This window comes from Salvia hispanica, chromosome 5 (genome assembly GCF_023119035.1).
Source record: "Salvia hispanica cultivar TCC Black 2014 chromosome 5, UniMelb_Shisp_WGS_1.0, whole genome shotgun sequence".
Classification (NCBI taxonomy): domain Eukaryota; kingdom Viridiplantae; phylum Streptophyta; class Magnoliopsida; order Lamiales; family Lamiaceae; genus Salvia; species Salvia hispanica.
Window position 1 is genome coordinate 21,446,722 of NC_062969.1, and position 19,239 is coordinate 21,465,960.

The following is a 19,239-nucleotide window of genomic DNA, read 5'->3' on the forward strand; positions in this document are numbered from 1 at the left end:
ATTTATTACACACTTCATCATCTCACTTCATTTATTACACACTCCATCATCTCACTCCACCAACTCACTTCATTTATTACACACTCCACCTCTCACTTCATTAATTACTCACTCCATCAATTCCTTAAAACCCGTGTCATAACTAAATGTTACTACAAATATGGGACGGAGGGAGTATTTCACGCAAATGTTTAATATAGAGATAGGGATGTAATCAATTGCTAACTAATTATCAATCCAAAATTGAGACCAATTTTCAACCATTAGATTAGAAGATCTTGTGGTTAATATAATGCCAAGTGTAATATATTTTAAATTTAAATAATTATTAATTATATTAAAAGGGTATTAATGTCAAATCCTATGTGTAGTAATTATAACTAACTACTTTCTCTCTCCTCAAAATCATCTCAAATCTTTAAATTTACGTAACTCTCTCAATTTAAATTATTTTTTCGCAAAAATTATATCAAATTAAAGATAATTTAATAAGGATTCCAACGAGATCTCAATTGCATATGTTCCGACGATGTTCGGGTGATGAAATTTGATAAATTATATTTCAATTTTCGTACATGTTGATAAGCGAACTTTTATCAACAAATGCAACAAAAAATCTCAATATATTGTAGGCAAAATCTCAATATTATGCATGTCCAATCTCAATAAAAATGTGTTGATATTTTTTTGTCCTTGTATTGATATTCTAATGTCATATTGTTGATATTTGTAATACACAATGTTGATATAAAAAAACACTCCACGAAAATTATCATATGATAACATAATGACGATATTACCCTTTTGTTGATATTTTGTCTACTATTTATTGAGATGAGATTTGTGAGCTTTAATCTCATCCACTCATTTTTAAATCCAAGAGTGGAGATTTAGTCTTGATATTGGATTAAGGTGCTATAAGGATTAGAATATGACCCTATAGAGATATTACATGTGAATATTATTACTCATCCGGACAAAGACACAAAACGGTATGAAATGGGCAAATTAGTAATTTAATCAATTTCCCTGTGTCTGAAGGTATTTAAAGTTTTCTCAATTTTGCGAATATTATTTTTGTTATCCAATCACACCTCATGGTCAGAAATTTTGCAGGCCTTGTTAATTTTATTAATAAATAATTTATATATTTAATTTCCGACCTAACAAGAGCATGCCCCACAGATTATGATTTTTATATTCGGATTAACATATTCCTGATAGTTTTGCTTACTCTCAAAAAGTGAAGAAGAGTTTCAAATTTTGTTTACTCAGATTTCTAAATAAGTTTGGGCGATGGATTCAATAGCACCGTTGTTGGCATCACGATCTGTAAGCTTCTTTTGCCTCTCATTTCAATCTCAATTCGAATGCTCCCCCATTTTGCTTTTCATTCGTTGGGACAATCAATTCCCATTTCGCGGAAGTGTTCGTGCTTTCTAGGGTTTCGTTAAAGCGCAGATCTTTATGAAAAATTGTTCAGGTTTTTTCGTTTAATCCCTAGGAAATTTACTACTTGTAGCTCGGGTGTTGCGAATGTTGATGGAATTTGCGTATTGGGATCTATGAAAAATGCAATCTTTGATATTTATTTGCGATTCTATTCTTAGCTCTGCTTTTAGGATTGTGTTTTAGTTTGAATTTCTCCCTTTTTGGTTTTGGTTTTGCTTTTGTAAGTTTTGGTATCGTGAAAAATGTCGTCTTTGATATTTTTATATATCTGTTCTTAGCTCTGCTTTTAGAAGTGTGGGTTTAGTTTGAATTTCCCCTTTTGGTTTGGCTTTTGTAGGTTTTTAGCTGTAAGGATATGGTGAAAATATGAAAAGTCTGTAGTTGGTTTTCTTTTGCGTATCTCTTTCTAAGAGTAGGGAGCTGAAGGTTCGGTTTGAATAACAGGTTTATGCTTTATTTGTTTTTCTCATTTTTTCAGGTTTAGGCTAGTGGTGTTTCGAGTACTTGGTTTGGAGTGCTCGAAGTGTGTATTATCGAATGGCTGATTCGGGTTCTGTAGATGTTATACTGGAGTTTCTGAAAAAGAATAAATTTACAAAGGCAGAGGCTGCATTGCGGAGCGAATTGGGTAATAGGCCTGACTTGAATGGGCTTCTTCAAAAGCTTATGCTTGATGATAAGGAGTCGAGTGGATCAGGTAAAGAAGTAAATGGGGCTGTTTCGGGAGAAGAAGATAAAAACACAAAAAGTGCTAGACATGGCGTGGAAGGTCTTAAGGGTTCATTTGCCTTGAGTACTGTTGACTCATCTAAGGAGCTAATTGTGAAAGAGGTAGATAGCGGAACCGGAAGAAATGAGTCGGATAACAAGTGGAAAAATGCTGGCACTACTAAAAAGCAGAGCAAGGCTGGTGAGAATATTGCAGCAAGTGAGAAGAACTTTGTCTTCTCCAATGGTTTGGATGATACTGTTCTTGATTTATATTCGTGGAAGTACGGTACAAGCAATGGTCCAGTTACTCCGTACCAGAATGATGGTGGCAGTGCCGGTGAGAACAATTTTTCGGGATTCCAGGTTCCTGGAAAAGCAAAGATGAATTCAGCTGAGACTCTTGAAAGTGGTCAAGTTCACCACAAATCTGGTGATGATGCCAGTGTTTCTGGTGAAAAGAGAATTACTTGGCCTGGTATTAGCACAGATTTGACGTATGAGAAGAAGAGTGATAATAAGGTAGTGGATCAACAAAGACTGCCAAACATCACATGTTCAAAGGATGATATCGTTGATAATCTCTGGTCCAGAAGCGATGTATCTGGTCAACCTTCATCAGAGCCCCAGAAAGAGTGTCATGTGAAAACTGTTTTCCCTACTTCCAGTGGAGATAATTCTACAAGTTATGACAGAGCTATTGCTTTTGTTGATCAACGGGAGGGTAAAAGGAAAGCAGAAGTCAATAACATTAGAGCAGCAATAAAGGAGCAAGTAGATGAGGTGGGTAGAGCTCTTTTCTTTGGGAAGAATCATGGAGCTGAGCCCAAAGAATTCGGTCCATTAGAATTTAATTTTGCACCCGAGAACCAAAGGGAAGAGTTACCAAGGCTACCACCTGTGAGACTCAAGACAGAAGACAAGCCTTTCAATATTCACTGGGAGGAGAAATATGAACGTGATGCACCCAAGATCTTGGATGCCGACAATGCTTTTCTTATTGGGTCATTTCTGGATGTACCTATTGGCCAAGAGATCAGTGCAACAGGTTTTCCCAATACTTCTAGAATATTTTCTTTCCCACCATGTGAGCTATGCTCACAAGTCATTACCATGTTTATATAGGTGTAAACAAGAACGTCATGGAATTTCTCAAATTGATTATATATGCTGATATGTTTTAATTGGGAATTTACTTGTGAGCACAATTTGATTTTTCTCATTCTACATATTTTCTTCCTTTGGTAGCCTTGCTATATCTAGGTTCTAAAATAGAGGGGAGAGCTCGAACTATCTGACATTTCTGACTCTTAGCTGTGTAGAGAAGAACACAGGCTATGTGAAATATGGATGATCTTTTCTGCAGTCTCCTTCGATTTCCAATTTGTTTCTTCACTAAATTTCTTTACAAAGATTTCTCTTTTTATCCTTCCCGTCAACAACCACATTGTTGGCGAGACAGCATTTTTATATACATCAACTCTTTCTCCCTATCCTTCTCTAAGAAATTTATTTATTTTGACTGCTGTCTGTTTACTTATTGCATTTCTATTTGGATAATGATGATTCATAGGAAAGAGGCTAGGAGGAGGCAATTGGCTATCTGTGAGTCAGGGTATCACTGAGGATACTTCTGACCTGGTTTCTGGTTTTGCAACTATCGGTGATGGAATGAGTGAATCCATAGACTACCCTAATGAATATTGGGACTCTGATGAATATGAAGATGATGATGACGTTGGCTATATGAGACAACCCATTGAAGATGAGACCTGGTTTCTGGCTCATGAAATCGACTACCCAAGTGACAATGAGAAGGGGACTGGACATGGGAGTGTTCCAGACACTCAAGAACGGAGCCAGCACAAAAATGATGAAGATGACCAGTCATTTGCTGAGGAGGATTCTTACTTCTCTGGGGAAAGGTATATCCAGTCGAAAACTGTTAATGCTATTGTGCCTGCAGATGACCATGATGGGCTGTTAGCTGCTGAAATTTACAGGAGAGACAGAGATAATGATATGATTAGGCAATATGATGGGCAGTTGATGGACGAGGAGGAGCTCAAGTTGATGCGTTCAGAACCTGTTTGGCAGGGGTTTGTGTTTTTACTTTACTACTTCTGTCTGTGGTATTACTATTAGAAACGGTTACTCAATTGTGCTTCTGTTTTTTGTGTTTAGGACCGGCTTTGAGGAGGACAAGAATTTTCATGTTGTTTTGAACTCAGTCATTGCTGGTCGTTATCATGTCACCGAGTATCTTGGATCAGCTGCATTCAGCAAAGCTATTCAGGCACATGATCTGCATACTGGCATGGATGTATGTGTGAAAATTATAAAGAACAACAAAGATTTTTTTGATCAGAGCCTCGATGAAATAAAGCTGCTCAAGTATGTAAATAAACATGATCCTGGTGACAAGTACCATCTTCTTCGGTTGTATGATTACTTCTACTATCGCGTAAGTAAGCAATTCTTCCATCTGTTTGATTGACGTAGATTGTTCAGCAGTGACTGTTAGCACCTGGCTTGACTCTTCATGGCTAGCATCTCATTTATGTGCATTGTTTTAGACACCATTGTCTTAATCTTATCATCATATGAAGGCTATATCAACAGATTCAACACTATACATAACATGATTGAATGAAATACAATTTTTATAATAAAGCTCATAATTTATTTATGAATTATGGCAAGCTACTATCAATCTCTTTTTGATACTAACTGCTGAGAGTTGATGTGAGTATTGCAAGCTTGTGATCATCAATCATAGTATGTCTGTGAGTGAAAAGGGACACTACTGACTGTTATTCATATATGCAGGAGCATCTATTGATTGTATGTGAATTGCTCAAAGCAAACCTATATGAGTTCCACAAGTTTAACCGGGAATCTGGAGGAGAAGTGTACTTTACAATGCCAAGGCTACAGGTCTTGTCCTAAATTTATTGTCTGCTTGCTTATTATAGTATTTGTTGCTTGTTGCTGACTGTAATTTTGATTGCTGCAGTCAATCACGATTCAATGTTTGGAAGCTCTTCAATTCTTACACAGTCTTGGCCTCATTCATTGTGACCTGAAGCCTGAAAATATCTTGGTCAAAAGCTACAGCAGATGTGAGGTTAAGGTTATCGATCTAGGAAGCAGTTGCTTTGAGACCGACCATCTCTGTTCTTATGTTCAGTCTAGGTCATACCGGGCCCCAGAGGTCATTTTGGGACTTCCATATGGAAAAAAGATTGATATTTGGTCCCTTGGTTGCATCTTGGCAGAATTATGCACAGGCAATGTAAGTTATGCTGTTATTTTTCTTCTATAATTGAATTACACAGCCATTCAATATAGGCTTCTATATTTTGTCGTTTCTTTGATGATATTATCTGTTCCTTTATAGGTACTCTTTCAAAATGATTCTCCTGCCACCTTACTTGCTCGAGTTATCGGAATCATAGGCTCTATTGAGCAAGGAATGCTTGCCAAAGGACGTGACACATACAAATATTTCACCAAAAATCACATGCTTTACGAAAGGAGCCAGGTAACTCATGTTACTCTCCCCCTTCTTATGCATGTTTAACATTTTAGTGATTGCATGACAAAAACGAGGATGGTTCGTGGGCTTAGAACAACTGTTTTTCTCAGTCTCACTTGACAAATAATAATGTGATGGCAATGCATTACCACTAAATGCAAAATTCCAACTTTCTCCACTTACATGCAAAATTCCAACTTTCTCCACTAAATGCAAAATTCCAACTACTCTACGGGTGCATTCTCTCTGGTCGTCAATTTACAACCAAAGAGAACGCGCCCTACATATAAATTGTGTACATGCAGAAAATGATGTATTACTTCCTCTCTCCTCCTCAGGATAGTAACAGACTTGAATACCTGATACCCAAAAAGTCATCCTTGAGACATAGATTGCCAATGGGGGATCAAGGCTTCATCGACTTCGTTGCTCATCTGCTAGAAGTGAACCCAGACAAGAGACCTTCTGCATCCGAGGCTCTGAAACACCCTTGGTTACAGTACCCTTACGAACCCATCTCATCATGAGAAAAAAGGATAGTCTTTGATCCGACCTGTCTTCACTGCCCGTTGATCTGCAAATCAGTCTTCAATGCGGCTGTATTGTTGGAGCGCCTGCACAAAATCGGAAGGTGTGATTGGTTTTAACAGATGATCGAATCTTCCTTTACCCATTGCCAAAAATTGTATCTTGATTATTACAAAACAGAATCTTCCTCTGTTTTTTTTTGGGGCCTTTGCATTTTGTACTGGTGGGCAGGAAAGGAAGTGACCACTCTTGTTGTAAATGATGTGTGATAATTCTTTTAGGTGATTTAGTTATAATAGCTTGTGAAAATTAGTATCTTGTCCAATTTTGGTTGTACTCACTTTCATCAATTTTCGATATTAACTCAATCGTCTCATATTCAATTTTCTTTCTTTTTATGATTCTTGATCATATAGCTGCATAAATTTGATTGTTTTCGTTTCTTTTTCAGTCCTTGATCTCATATTGGATTTATTTTATTGTTGCTTTTATTTGGATTCGCTATTTTTTCTTTAGTAATAGAATGGATAGTGCAAAAGTGTGTTCTGGATCGAATGGAACTACCTTTAAGTAAAATCGAAATCGGGGCCTCCAGCTTCAATGGACACACACAGTGACGGGTTGGACCACCGCTCCTCCCTCGCGTGGGAGCAGCGCCTCCGCGTATGCATCGGCGCTGCTCGCGGCTTGGATTACCTACACAGCGGCATCTCAATCGTGCATCGCGATGTCAAGTCCACCAACATTCTCCTGGACGAAGATTTCGTCGCTAGGGTTTCCGATTTCGGCCTCGCGATGCAATTGGGGGCGACTAGCCACGTCACTGCAAGTGTTAAGGGCTTGTTTGGGTATTTCGATCCCAGTTATTTCACCACTGGTAGACTTACCAGGAAGAGCGACGTGTATGCTTTTGGAGTGGTGTTGTTGGAAGTGTTGAGTGGGAGGGCTGCTGTGGATCATCGCCTTTCCGAGGATGAGTTGTGCCTAACCATGTGGGCTCATGAGAAGATTATAAAGGGTAAATTTGATCAGCTTGTAGCTTCCAATCTCAGGGGAGAAATATCGGAGGATTGTCTCAAGACATACGTTGATCATGCTAAGCGATGCGTGCATCAAAATCTGATGAATCGACCAACGATGACTCAAGAGTAGTAGTGCAGCTTGAGCTTGCACTTGAAAAGCAGGGGAAAACAGAGCCAATTTCATCACACTTCTGGCTGTTGAATGCAATTTTCAGCATAGTTAAACCATCTGGTAAAAAGGTGCTTTTTTAAATGGATGAACCAATTTTCTTGATCTGTGATTATTTATAGGGATGATCTTGTGGCATAGGAACCTTCAAAATGGTGCCGATTTCTGTTCCTACAATTCCGTTAGATTTTATAAGCATCATAACTGATAATTTCAACCCAACGCGTTTGGTTAATGATGCAATCGGTGAAAAAAGTGTGTATCGCGCAATCCTGGGAAATGGAAAGGATGCAGCAATAGAAAAGGTTTACAACCAGCAGCCACTACAGGAGTTTCTTCAACAGGTTGCATTTTATTCTACTTTTTTAACAAGATTGGAAACAGATTTATCCTCTTTTGCTCTAGTAAGTTATTGTGTCTTAGGTTTCAATACTGTCTGACCTGAAGCATGAAAATGTGGTTGAGCTACTCGGTTACTGTGTGCACGGTGATAAACGCTTCTTGGCTTATGAATTCTCTCACCAATCCACCCTTTTTGACATTCTTCATTGTAAGCCAGAATCCATACAGTTTTCATGTCTGTGGAGAAGGCAATCTATACTAATTTCAAACATATGTTTAGGTTCTACAAGTGGCCAGGGCTTGTCATGGGCGCGAAAAGTAAAAATAGCCGTAGGGGCTGCAAAAAGGACTAGAATTCATTCACAAGAGAGGACAGGTTCATTGCAACATCCAGTCCAGCAACATCTTAATTTTCAATGGCAGTAGTGTTGCTAAAATAGCTGGTTTTGATCTATCTACTTGACCCATTGGTTTCGAGGCATGTTGTCACGAGACTATAGTGCCTTTCTCTGCTTTCCTGAGACGAGTTTATTCCTCCCCAGAGTATGTCCTTACCCCTCAATACATATGAATAATGAGTCTGGCATAATAACTAACCACCACCGTTGGTGGTAGATATGTGTCGAATGGGCATCTCAGTAGCAAGACTGACGTTTACAGCTTTGGTGTGGTCATCCTTGAACTGCTAACTGGCCGTAAACCATGGGATATGCAGTGGCTTATGGCGTGGGTATGAGCACAATTCTTTCCAAATGTTTATCAGAAGAGTTTATTTGTACCTTGGTGTAAACATCAAGAGTGTTTTTGACACTTTTTTCTTTATTATATGCAAAAATATTGAATAATTTATAAACAGGCAAAGCACAAGGACCCTGTTGTTGCTAGGCTCAAGGGAAACAACCTTCCCTTTGCGGGAGCTGCAAAGGTAACAAAATCAATATTGTAAAGTATGATACTACTTTTTATTTCTTGTTTGTGAAACTTTCTTCATCATATCCCTATATATATAGACGGTCGAAGTTGCAGCGTTGTGTTTAAGAGAAGAAGCTGATGATCGCCCCAGCATGAGTGGCGTAGTACAAGCTCTCCAGCCTCTGTTGGAGTAGCTTATATATATTGCAGTTATAACGGCGGACTGAAGTTGTGTGTTTTTGAGAAGGCATACATTTCACTGGTGTTTGATTTGACACTTATTAGGAGACGGATAGTGTAAGTACATTGCTAGTTTCAGCAGGTGAAGAAGATCTAAATGGAGTAGGTTTTTTTCATTATTAACTTCATCGATACAACTTAGTAGTCATTTCATCTGTCCCCGGGATTGTTGGCAGACTTTTTGATGGGATAAGATGCTTTCATCGCAATCCCGCACTGTCCGTGTTTTTCCTTAATCCCGCGTCTCATTCTAACGTAACCTTTCTCGCCCCAATCCGCTCCCCACGAGTTCCTCACTATCCAATACTTGGCTCCATCGACTGCTTCATCGACTGTCTTCCCGTACCCTACAATTGCAACCCCGTGGTCCAGGTTCGTGTCACATTCCCCTGTGTAAACCCCCTGTCATCGCATTCCAAAAATATAAATAAATATATTTGCATCAACCAAAAATATGTTCCAACGATTCGAGCTACCTTTGAATAGAACCGGAAATCAGGGCCCCCGGCTTCAATGGCCACGGAGACAGGCTGGTTAGCTACTGCTTTCAACAGGGCGCCTTCGTTGTTAAAGGCCACCCTTTTGTGTCCATCAATGGATGCCACCGTAGCATTTTCCTGTAGTAGAAGATTGTAACAACATGTATGTACATAATCATGAGTAGTAGTATTTGATTATTTTACCTTTTTCGTATCACATTTTCCATTTTTGTCCTTGTAGGGATATATCTTCGATGTTGTTAATCCTCCGTTCATTTCTATGTATTCAAATGCCATATCCATTAGCCCTCCATCACATCCCTGGTTTAGGCTTTTGTCGCAATCAACAAGTTGTTGTTCAGACAGAGACACTAATTTCTTTGTCTTGATGTAGTTTATCCCCTCAACTGCAACCACCGCCGAAAATGCCCAACAACTGCCTGTTTTGAACATAAAAAGTCCGATCAATGCTAATAATGAGTTTGATATTCCAAAATGATAATTTGAAAAGAAAGTTTAATAATAATAAAAAAAAACCTCTTTTATTTGGTGGGGTATTAATCCTCTTAGCTCCACGATTAAGAGCAAAAAATTATATTGTTAGATGCTATATTTTCTAAATTTGAGTTCAGAATTTCATGACAATAATTTTTCAATGTTTCTTGTGATAATAAGTGCTTTTGCATAAATATCCCATAAAATAATAAACATTCGACCATGTTAGATTGTGTGTTCGCCAGATGTAAATGTACAATTGTAAAATAGACCAAAGATCTCATGTTCAAATCCATTGTTGACATCACCTCATCTTTGAAGTTGTTTGTTTCTTTTACCTTGATTCAGAGAAAATGAATATCTTACCACATTCGCCTTGATCTTTGACGGGGTTGACTGCCCCTTTCTTCCTCCAATCAATAGAGGTCGGAACACTCTGGACATTCTCGTGCATGAAGCTTCCGTTCGCCCGTGGGTCCCCTTGGTATATTCGATCGTGCTTCACCTTCAAACCAGTGTAGATGCTTCGAAACTCGTGGTCGGTCATGTCGGCAAACTTGTTGAGTTCAAGCTTGTAAGGCTTATCCATCTTGTTGAAATCGTTGATGTAGCGTGCATTGGCCTTGAACACGTTGTAACGCTTGTGTTTGTCGTCAAGGCTCCTCGACACTGTGTGGTGGCTCCTCCACCGCTCGTAGAGGTCCCACAACCGCTCCTCCGTCTCCAGCTCGGCCTCGTGGAAGTCAAAGCCCTCCACAAGACCGGCGATCACAAGAAGCGAGAGTGTCGCTAGAAAGAAAATTTTCATTTTTTTTGTTTTTATTTTCAAGAATGTGACGGGATTTTTGAGATGAGGAAATGTGTTTGGTTAGGGGTTTAAATTCTACCTTAAATAGAACAATATTGTTTAAGAGTATGATGTAATAAGTGAGGTATGTTATTAACTATAATATGGTGCTCCTAACATTAGTAGTATTGTGTAATTGTTGGAATTATACGTATTGCTTGTGCCGATGTTGGAATAACATATACTGTTGTCCGTAATTAAAACCTTGTTATTGATATTTTCACGATTGAGTAACGTCTCAAAAACCTTATAACCTATCAAAATTTGTTAATTTCTTTTTTAGATATATATTGCGAACAAGCGAAAAAAGAATTTACGAGACAAAATATTTACGATACGATATAACTCTGAGTCTATGTGATTATAATAATTGTAGAAAAAGAAAAAAGATGAAACTTTTATTGGAAACTTTATCTATTAATACTAATATTTATTATTATGAAATGTGAAGTAGGACGGAAAAGATATATTTAAGAAATGATGGAAATTGATTTCCTAACCCTCCGATTATTATTTTAGTTTTGAATTAATTTGGTTTATTTTATTATATATTTAATATAATATTTTTTCCATCCCAAGGTAGTTAAGAAATTTCTTTACCAAGATAGTTAAGAAATTTCTTTTGGATACGAGAAAGTAAAAAAAGAAAGAAAATAAAAAAAGAAATGAAGAGAAAGTAAAAAATAGAAGAAATAAAATATTGACGAGAAAAAAAAATGAATCAACTATATTAAGATAGAATGTACTCCTAATTAAATAAAAATACACAAAAAATAAATTTTAAGGATTGGAACGGCCAATAGAAAGACAATGACGGGCATGCATTTTCGCAATAAAAAAGAGATGTCACGTAAAGCAAAATAAAGGCCACAATGATGTTTCCATAATGTTGCAAAAAATAATACTAATAAAATGGAGAAATTTGCTTTTCTAAAAGAGGCAGCAGTTAAATTTCTAAACCGTATGATGCCAAAAAGGCAAAAGTAACAGTCTCTAATTTTCCAGATTAGAAATAAAACGTTGCTTCTAAAATTACTCTTCATTATCTGTTTCGAATACCGGAATACGTACACACGCTCACATGCATTGACTACAAAATATTTCTATCCACGTTCAAATCAATGGCTCATTCAGAAAACATAACTTGTGGGTCAGAAACAATGAAGAATATCGTTATCTGAGTCGAGTGATATTGGCGCTAGATGCAAGGATCATCATTAACAACAGAGATAACTAACAATTAACCAAGAATGAAAATAAATGCAATAAATCAAATCTACTGGATTATTCTGACCACATGAAAGGATGATAGGTCAGTCAACGTCGAAAGAAACACATAAATTTGGAAGCCCATTTGACGACGAAGCCTACAAATGAAACCCAAGACTCGATGGTTTATTATTCCATGTATAGATAACTCTCGAGCCCCAGTGGTCTTGATTGAAGAACATAGTGGATCGGGCTTCACAAAAAGGCCAGAGAGTGTGTCGCCCAATAGGCCCAAATGATTTCGGTCCAAGTATCTTATATATTCATACGCATGCATCACGTGTCGGAATACTATGTTAATATGTGTGAGTTGGTCAAGCGGTAAAGAGGTTAATGTCTGAGGCCAAAGGTTTAGGTTCGAGTCCTCTGTGGTGTAATCTTTAAATTTAAAGTTATTTAACTATCCAAAAAATTGAAAATTAATTTGGTATACTAAAAGTTATATGTGCTATTAAAAAAAATAATTTTCTATTTTCTTATTAACAGATGATGGCCTTTGAGTTATAGCGGGTTTAAGATCGATGTTACCGTTGTAATTGTGTTTGACATTTATAGACGAATTCACTTTTAATTTAGATTTCAGTTTTATCATACTGAGTGCATTTCTTTTTTCCTCATGTTTTAACTCAGCTTCAATGTAACTCCAATTCTTCCAAGTCAACTCAATTTTAGAATAAAATAAAATTTAATTATATCCAGTCACTAAATAACTATTCCAAAATATCAGTGGCAATAATCTCAAGCTCCCTTTCATTTCATTTGCAGAGAGAGAGAGTCAACAATGGCGGACGCAGCGGTGGAGTTCCTGCTTGAGAATCTGCAGCAGCTCCTCCTCTACCACGTCAACTTAATCAAGGACGCCAAGGATCACGTGGAGCGCCTCGAGCGGGACCTCCGCCTCTTCAAGTCCTTCCTCAAGGGCTCCACCAAGAAGCGCCGCCGCGAGGAGGACAGCCTCCGCGAGCTCGTCCGCCAGATCCGTGACGTCGTCTACGAGGCCGAGGACGTCATCGACGTCTTCGTCACCCAGGCCACCGAGTCCTCCTCCCGCAACCGCTTCGCCCGAGCTTTCCAGACCCCTGTCAAGCTCCTCTCCATCGCCAAGGAGGTCGAGAAGGTTGGCGCCAAGGTCAGAGACATCTACGGAGACAGAGGCAAGCTCGATTTTGCAACCCTCAACCTTTCTGATGGAGACCCTGACGAATCTCAGGTCTTCATTCATTACTTTATCATCAATTTTCTTGAAATAGGATTCTTGGATTTGGGATTTCATGGGGTTGATTGATTCCTGAAATTGGGAATTTAATGATTGTGAATAGAAAGTTAGGATCTTTACAGTATGAGTGAATATTTAGTACTAGAAAGTTAGGATCTTTACAGTATTAAAGGCTTATGTTGAAAGATCTTGAAGCCCCTAAATCATTTAAAGATGTAAGATGTAAAGTTTAGTAACTCATTTTTGATGTAATGCAGTAGTTAGCTTTGTCTTGTGTGCAAAGATTTTGTAGCTTTGGATTTGGGATTTCATGGAGTTGATTGATTCTTGAAATTGGGAATTTCATGATTGTAAATCTGCAGTGTTTTGAGAAATTATACTAGTAATGAGGATAATGAATCTAGTAAATGGCCAGAATAACAAAAAGAAAAGATTGATGTAGTATGAGTGAATATTTAGTAGAAAGTTAGGATCTTTACAGTAGTAAAGGCTTATTTTGAAAGATCTTGAAGCCGCTAAATTATTTAAAGATGTGAGATGTAAAGTTTAGTAAGCCAATATTGTTATCATTTTTGAAGAGATTTTGTAACTTTGGTTCTGAAAAAAGGAGTACTTGCTAACAGGCGCCCGTTCCACGACAAGATGGTGTGGTGGGTTTTGAGGACGAAGCTGAGAAGATAATAGGATTCGTCAAGGAAGAAAAAGACAAGCTTGATGTCATCTCCATCATTGGTATGCCCGGCCTTGGGAAGACAACGCTCGCGTGGAAGATCTATCATGATCCAGACATTCAATACGAATTCCCCACTCGTGTTTGGGTGTATGTGTCTCAGGAGTTCACTAAAAAGGATGTCTTTCTTTCCATGTTGAAACAGCTCCTGAGGCCCACCGAAGACATGTATCGGAAAAATGATCAGGAGTTGGCCCAATTGGTTGCTGAGCATCTGCAGAGAGGGAAGTTCTTGATAGTGATGGATGACGTGTGGACGAGTGAGGATTGGGATAAGCTCATAGTTGCTCTGCCTAGATGGAATAAGTTGGGTAAGGTGTTGATCACTAGTCGTCACGAGGAAGTGGCTTGGCATGTCAATCACAACAGGGGCCCCTACAATCTGCGTTTCTTGACTACTGAGGAGAGTTGGTTGCTGCTCCAGCTTGAGGTTTTTGGTAAGCCCGAATGGCCTTCTACTCAGATAGAAGTTCTTGGAAAAGTAATCGTGAGGCAATGTGGCGGCCTCCCACTTGCGATTGTGGTCATAGGAGGCATCCTTGCCAAGAAGTATTCGGCTTCACATGAAATGAGTGCAAAGGTGAAAGCTTGGGATAAGGTGTCCGAGAGCGTGAGTAAATATCTCACCGAGGAGGATCCACAAAGACGTATGGAAAAAATTATAGCTTTGAGTTATGATAAGTTGCCGTTTCACCTGAGAGCATGCTTTCTCTATTTCGGGATGTTCCCTGAGGATTTTGAGATCTCGGCCTGGAAGTTGATCCGGATGTGGATTGCAGAAGGATTCATACAACCAAAAACCGGCCTTAATTTGGAGGAAACTGCTGAAAGCTATTTGGAGGAGCTTATCAATAGGAACTTGGTGAGGGTTGACAAGAGGAAGCCTTGTGGAAAAGTTAAAACATGCCGCATTCATGACATGTTGCGCGATTTCTGCAAATCCGAAGGTGGCAAAGATAAGGAGAATTTCCTTCAAGAAATGAAGAAGACTGATGAAGGAGATTTTGAGCCTCCCATTTCTAATGTACTAACCTGTCGTCGTCTGTGTATTCACTCGAATGTCTCAAGATTCGTCTCTTCAAAACCTTCTGGTCCACATGTCCGCTCCTTTGTATGTTTCTCGAGAGAAGATATCAACTTACCTTCGGAGAACTGTTCAACCATACCTGCAAATTTCAAATTGCTCCGAGTTTTAGAATTCAAGCCCATCAAAATGACTAAAATTCCGAGTGATTTGTACCATTTGGTTCATCTGCGTTACATCACTCTGTCTATCACTCTAGCTATTCTTCCCACGGCCTTCTCCAAGCTTTGGAACCTTCAAACCCTCGTAGTCGACACAACATCCCGTACCCTTGACGTTAAAGCTGATATTTGGAAGTTGCTTCAGTTAAGGCACTTGAAGACGAGTGCTTGCACTGTTTTGCCTAAGACGGGTAAAGCTAGTAAAGAAGGCGAAAAGCTTCAAACGCTCAGCACTATTTCACCTCAAAACTGCACTGAAGATGTTTTGGACAGATGCTGCAATTTGAAGAAATTAGGCATTCGTGGGCGCCTATCTCTTCTCGTGGAAGGAAAGAGTGGATCATTTGAGAGTGTGGGGAGATTGCGTAATCTTGAAAGGTTGAAGCTAGTGAATGACACGTTTCCCAACCCGCCTTCAGAAGGCCAGTTGAGCCGCCTTCCTCCAACCTACCAATTCCCTCCGAAACTAAGGATCCTAACATTAGCCGATACCTTTCTTGATTGGTGTCATATGTCCACCCTAGGATTGCTCGAGAACTTGGAGGTGCTCAAGTTGAACGACAATGCATTCAACGGGAAGAACTGGACAGCAGTGGATGGGCATTTCCGAAACCTTGAAGTCCTGCACATAGGGCGCACGGATTTAGTGATTTGGGAAGCTTCAGCTCATCACTTCCCAAACCTCAGGTGTGTTCAGCTGCGCAACTGCGAGAAACTTCAGTACATTCCAATCGGGCTTGCAGATATACCGAGCCTGCAGCTGCTGGACTTGTACCGTACTGAATGTGCAGCTGCCTCCGCCTTGAAAATTAACGAGAAGAAGGTCCTAGATGCAAGCACAAGACAGGAGGGGGACGAGCAAACCATCACAGCCGTGTTCAAGCTAACCATTTTTCCTCCCGCTGTATGATCAATGATCGCCGTTAATGTTTGAATTTCAATGGCAACACATTTAACCCTCAGAAGCATCTACATTTGCAGAAGCGGAGATCGAGATCTTTTCTGTTCAACAGAATGCCTTGGATGAATAAGTGTTACCCTTGGATTCATTTCTTTGTGCTGAAGTGAGTCTTGCTATGTGATTTATTCAATTTGCCGAGAAAATATTGTAGCATATGTTTTGCACTTGGATGCTGTTCATTGAGTGTTCCACTGAGTATGTTCAATATTATGAAAATTTATTAAATATAGATATGTATCTAGCTAGTTTGGAGATTTTAGGTAATACATGGAACTGGTAAAACTAGTAGAAGGAAGTTTATCAGGGCAAAATGTAACAACACAACTGCAAATCCACAGTTTTAGTCTAGGAGTAGTATTTTTTTCATATCAAATCAACATATTTTACTCTGTTATAAAATCAACATTCCACTTTGAAAACAAGTCTAACACTCGTACAATATACGAGAACTCAAAAAAGTCAAAATACCAAATCCCACAGCCGCTGTCTAGAAAATCTGATGTGATGTGTTAATTTCCTTGTTTAGTTATATATGGAATTTTTCGAAGGTTAAACTTTGATTTAAACTTTTATTTTGGGTTTTAAAGTAAACCATTACTCCCTTCGTCCACGAATAAGAGTCTCATTTCTATTCGGCACAAATTTTAAGAAATGTTAATAAAAATGGGTAGAAAAAAAGTTAGTGGAATAGGGGTCCCACTTGTATATATTAAATGATATGTGAGTGAAATGAGTTAGTGGAATGTGAGGTCTCTTTACCATTTATGGTAATTATGAACCGAGACTCCTATTCGTGGACGGATCAAAATGGAAAAATAGGACTCCTATTCGTGGACGGAGGGAGTACGAGTTAATAAAACAATGTTCATACAGTTTTCTTCAACTAACATAAAATACATTGTACTATCATTTTTGGATTGTGATGTGCAACAATGTATATGAGGAAAAGATTGAGATAAGACAAGCAGATAGTCATAACTAATGTTTTAAAAATCGGACCGGTAAGCGAACCGATGAGGCTATTGGTTCATTGTTCAACTGGTCTGACCGGTTGAACCACTGATCGGACCAAAAAATTGTACAGAAATAAATATATATTATAAAAAATGTTATAATTTAATATATGACCAAATATTGTATTAATTACACATCATAAATCATATATATATATCTCTAAAAAATAAATTTAGTATCATTAAATATAAATTATTATACAAAATGATTAACTTATTTGTTTTGTGTATAAGACTAAAGGGGTGTAAGGATCTTAATGATCCCCTATCTTGGTAACCATAATGTCTTACTGCGCACTTAATCCCTTCTAGGGAAGGTCGTACGCCACTAACAAAATTCCATAGCTATCTTATAAATATGTTTAAACATATGAACATGCAATTTCACAGGATTATGGCTCCCGCTAGGTGGGTCGCGATAATATTAGAAACTGCTTCATATATAGACCAATTTATGGAGACCATACTGTTGTAATTATCACTTAATCATTTTAAATATGATTTTTGCATAATTATCACATAAGCAGATAATGCAGATAATCCACTTATAACAGATTAACACCAAATAAACAAATAAAGTCATTTAATTTATGGTGATTAATCACACTTGATAATTATTTAAATTATTTAATAAGGAAGATTTAGTTGAATAAATAATTCCTTATCTTATTCAAAATATGAATTTTGGATTTGATAAGGTTTGTCTTGGATAAAGGTTATCCAAATTTATTTAGGATTTGCCTAGATAGAATTTAATCTATCTAAATTCAATTAGGATGTTCTAGATTTTATATGAATAAAATCAAATCCTAAAATTCAAGATAAAACTGACCTTGGAGGAGTATAATTATCTAAATCATACTAGGATATTTCAGGATAGAAACAAATTTATCCAAATCCATAAGATGAAGATAAAATCCAATCATTCTAAGATTAAACAAATCTTAGATTATTTAGAATAAGAAACTAGAATATATCATATCTAATTTATTCTAGATAAAATTAATTTTATCAAAATCCAATTAGATAAGGATTATCTTGTATCATCTTTATCCAAATTTATCTAGGATATTTTCTAAATATAAATAAATCTATTTATATCCATAAGATTAGGAGAATATAGAATTAATATTAATTAAGAAAAATGTTTTGGAGACATAATGTCTAAGACGTAATGAGGTTAAAGTAGTAATTATGCATTATATTTTATTTTTAATTAAAATTATTGTGTGTCTATATACTCCATTGCCCTTGCATTTATGATTATCTATATATAGGAGTATTAATTAAGATCTCAATGCTTAATTACACAAAATATAAATGCAAGTAGTTGGGACCCACTTTCAATTTTACCACTCTTGAGTCTTAACCATTTTTAAAAAAATTCACTTGTATGCTTGAAAATATGAAAAATGAAAGAAAAAAAGGATAAGGAAAAATTTATCACTTTGACCATCTTTTTTTTCATTAATTAATAATGAAAAACTAATAAAACTGATAATTTAAAATTTATTAAATTTTTGAAAATGGATCTCAAGGAAAAGATCATGCTCACAAACGTTGACGATATCCTGAAAAAGGCCATCAATCCGAACCGAACAAAACTGGATCTCAGGGATAAGACCATCATCGATCGATCTATGCTACGAGAATTTAAAGATTTTCCCAGATCATGGATACGAAATTGGATCTCATGAAAAAGATAGAATCTTTAAATATAAAAATTAAATTGATGCACTCAGTGATAAGATCGAGATCTCAGTGATAAGACCATCATATATGCTACGTGAATTTAAAGATTTTTTCCAGATCATCTGCAAAAGATCTCAAAGATAGAAATTAAATTGATAAGATCTCTCAGGGATCGATCTATGCTACGATAATTTAAAGATTTTTCCAGATCACGAAACATCTCATGAGAAAGATCTCACCAATCGAACTATTCGACGAGAATGTAAAGATAAAAATTAAATTGATGCAGAAAAACTGAAGAAACCAGAATTGAAAGTCAATTTAAATTGATGTAGACAAACTGACAAACTGATGAGAGAGGAGAATGTGGCTTAATTGTGT

The 19,239-nt window shown here is 37.4% G+C and overlaps 4 protein-coding genes and 1 pseudogene across 4 annotated transcripts; 4 read left to right on the plus strand and 1 right to left on the minus strand.

Moving 5' to 3' along the window:
• The first annotated feature begins 1,201 nt into the window (after positions 1-1,201).
• Positions 1,202-6,609, plus strand: LOC125189620. Its single transcript, XM_048086881.1, has 8 exons — positions 1,202-1,332; positions 1,931-3,208; positions 3,734-4,292; positions 4,345-4,624; positions 4,990-5,097; positions 5,177-5,455; positions 5,561-5,704; positions 6,037-6,609. The coding sequence occupies exons 2-8, from the start codon at positions 1,990-1,992 to the stop codon at positions 6,223-6,225; spliced, it is 2,778 nt and encodes a 925-aa protein (XP_047942838.1). The 5' UTR covers positions 1,202-1,332; positions 1,931-1,989; the 3' UTR covers positions 6,226-6,609.
• Positions 6,610-6,826: 217 nt separating this feature from the next.
• LOC125189621 (receptor-like protein kinase ANXUR2) lies at positions 6,827-7,378 on the plus strand. The gene has a single exon (XM_048086882.1). The coding sequence runs from the start codon at positions 6,827-6,829 to the stop codon at positions 7,376-7,378; it is 552 nt and encodes a 183-aa protein (XP_047942839.1).
• An 89-nt stretch (positions 7,379-7,467) lies between these two features.
• LOC125190327 lies at positions 7,468-8,865 on the plus strand (annotated as a pseudogene).
• A 135-nt stretch (positions 8,866-9,000) lies between these two features.
• Positions 9,001-10,729, minus strand: LOC125190326 (vignain-like). The gene is made up of 4 exons (XM_048087597.1): positions 10,252-10,729; positions 9,595-9,830; positions 9,388-9,528; positions 9,001-9,313 (listed from the first exon to the last, which is right to left on the minus strand). Exons 1-4 carry the CDS (start codon positions 10,691-10,693, stop codon positions 9,062-9,064), a joined length of 1,071 nt encoding a protein of 356 aa, XP_047943554.1. The 5' UTR covers positions 10,694-10,729; the 3' UTR covers positions 9,001-9,061.
• Positions 10,730-12,744: 2,015 nt separating this feature from the next.
• On the plus strand, positions 12,745-16,378 carry LOC125188469 (putative disease resistance RPP13-like protein 3). The gene is made up of 2 exons (XM_048085324.1): positions 12,745-13,211; positions 13,841-16,378. The coding sequence occupies exons 1-2, from the start codon at positions 12,783-12,785 to the stop codon at positions 16,100-16,102; spliced, it is 2,691 nt and encodes an 896-aa protein (XP_047941281.1). The 5' UTR covers positions 12,745-12,782; the 3' UTR covers positions 16,103-16,378.
• The last annotated feature ends 2,861 nt before the right edge of the window (positions 16,379-19,239 follow it).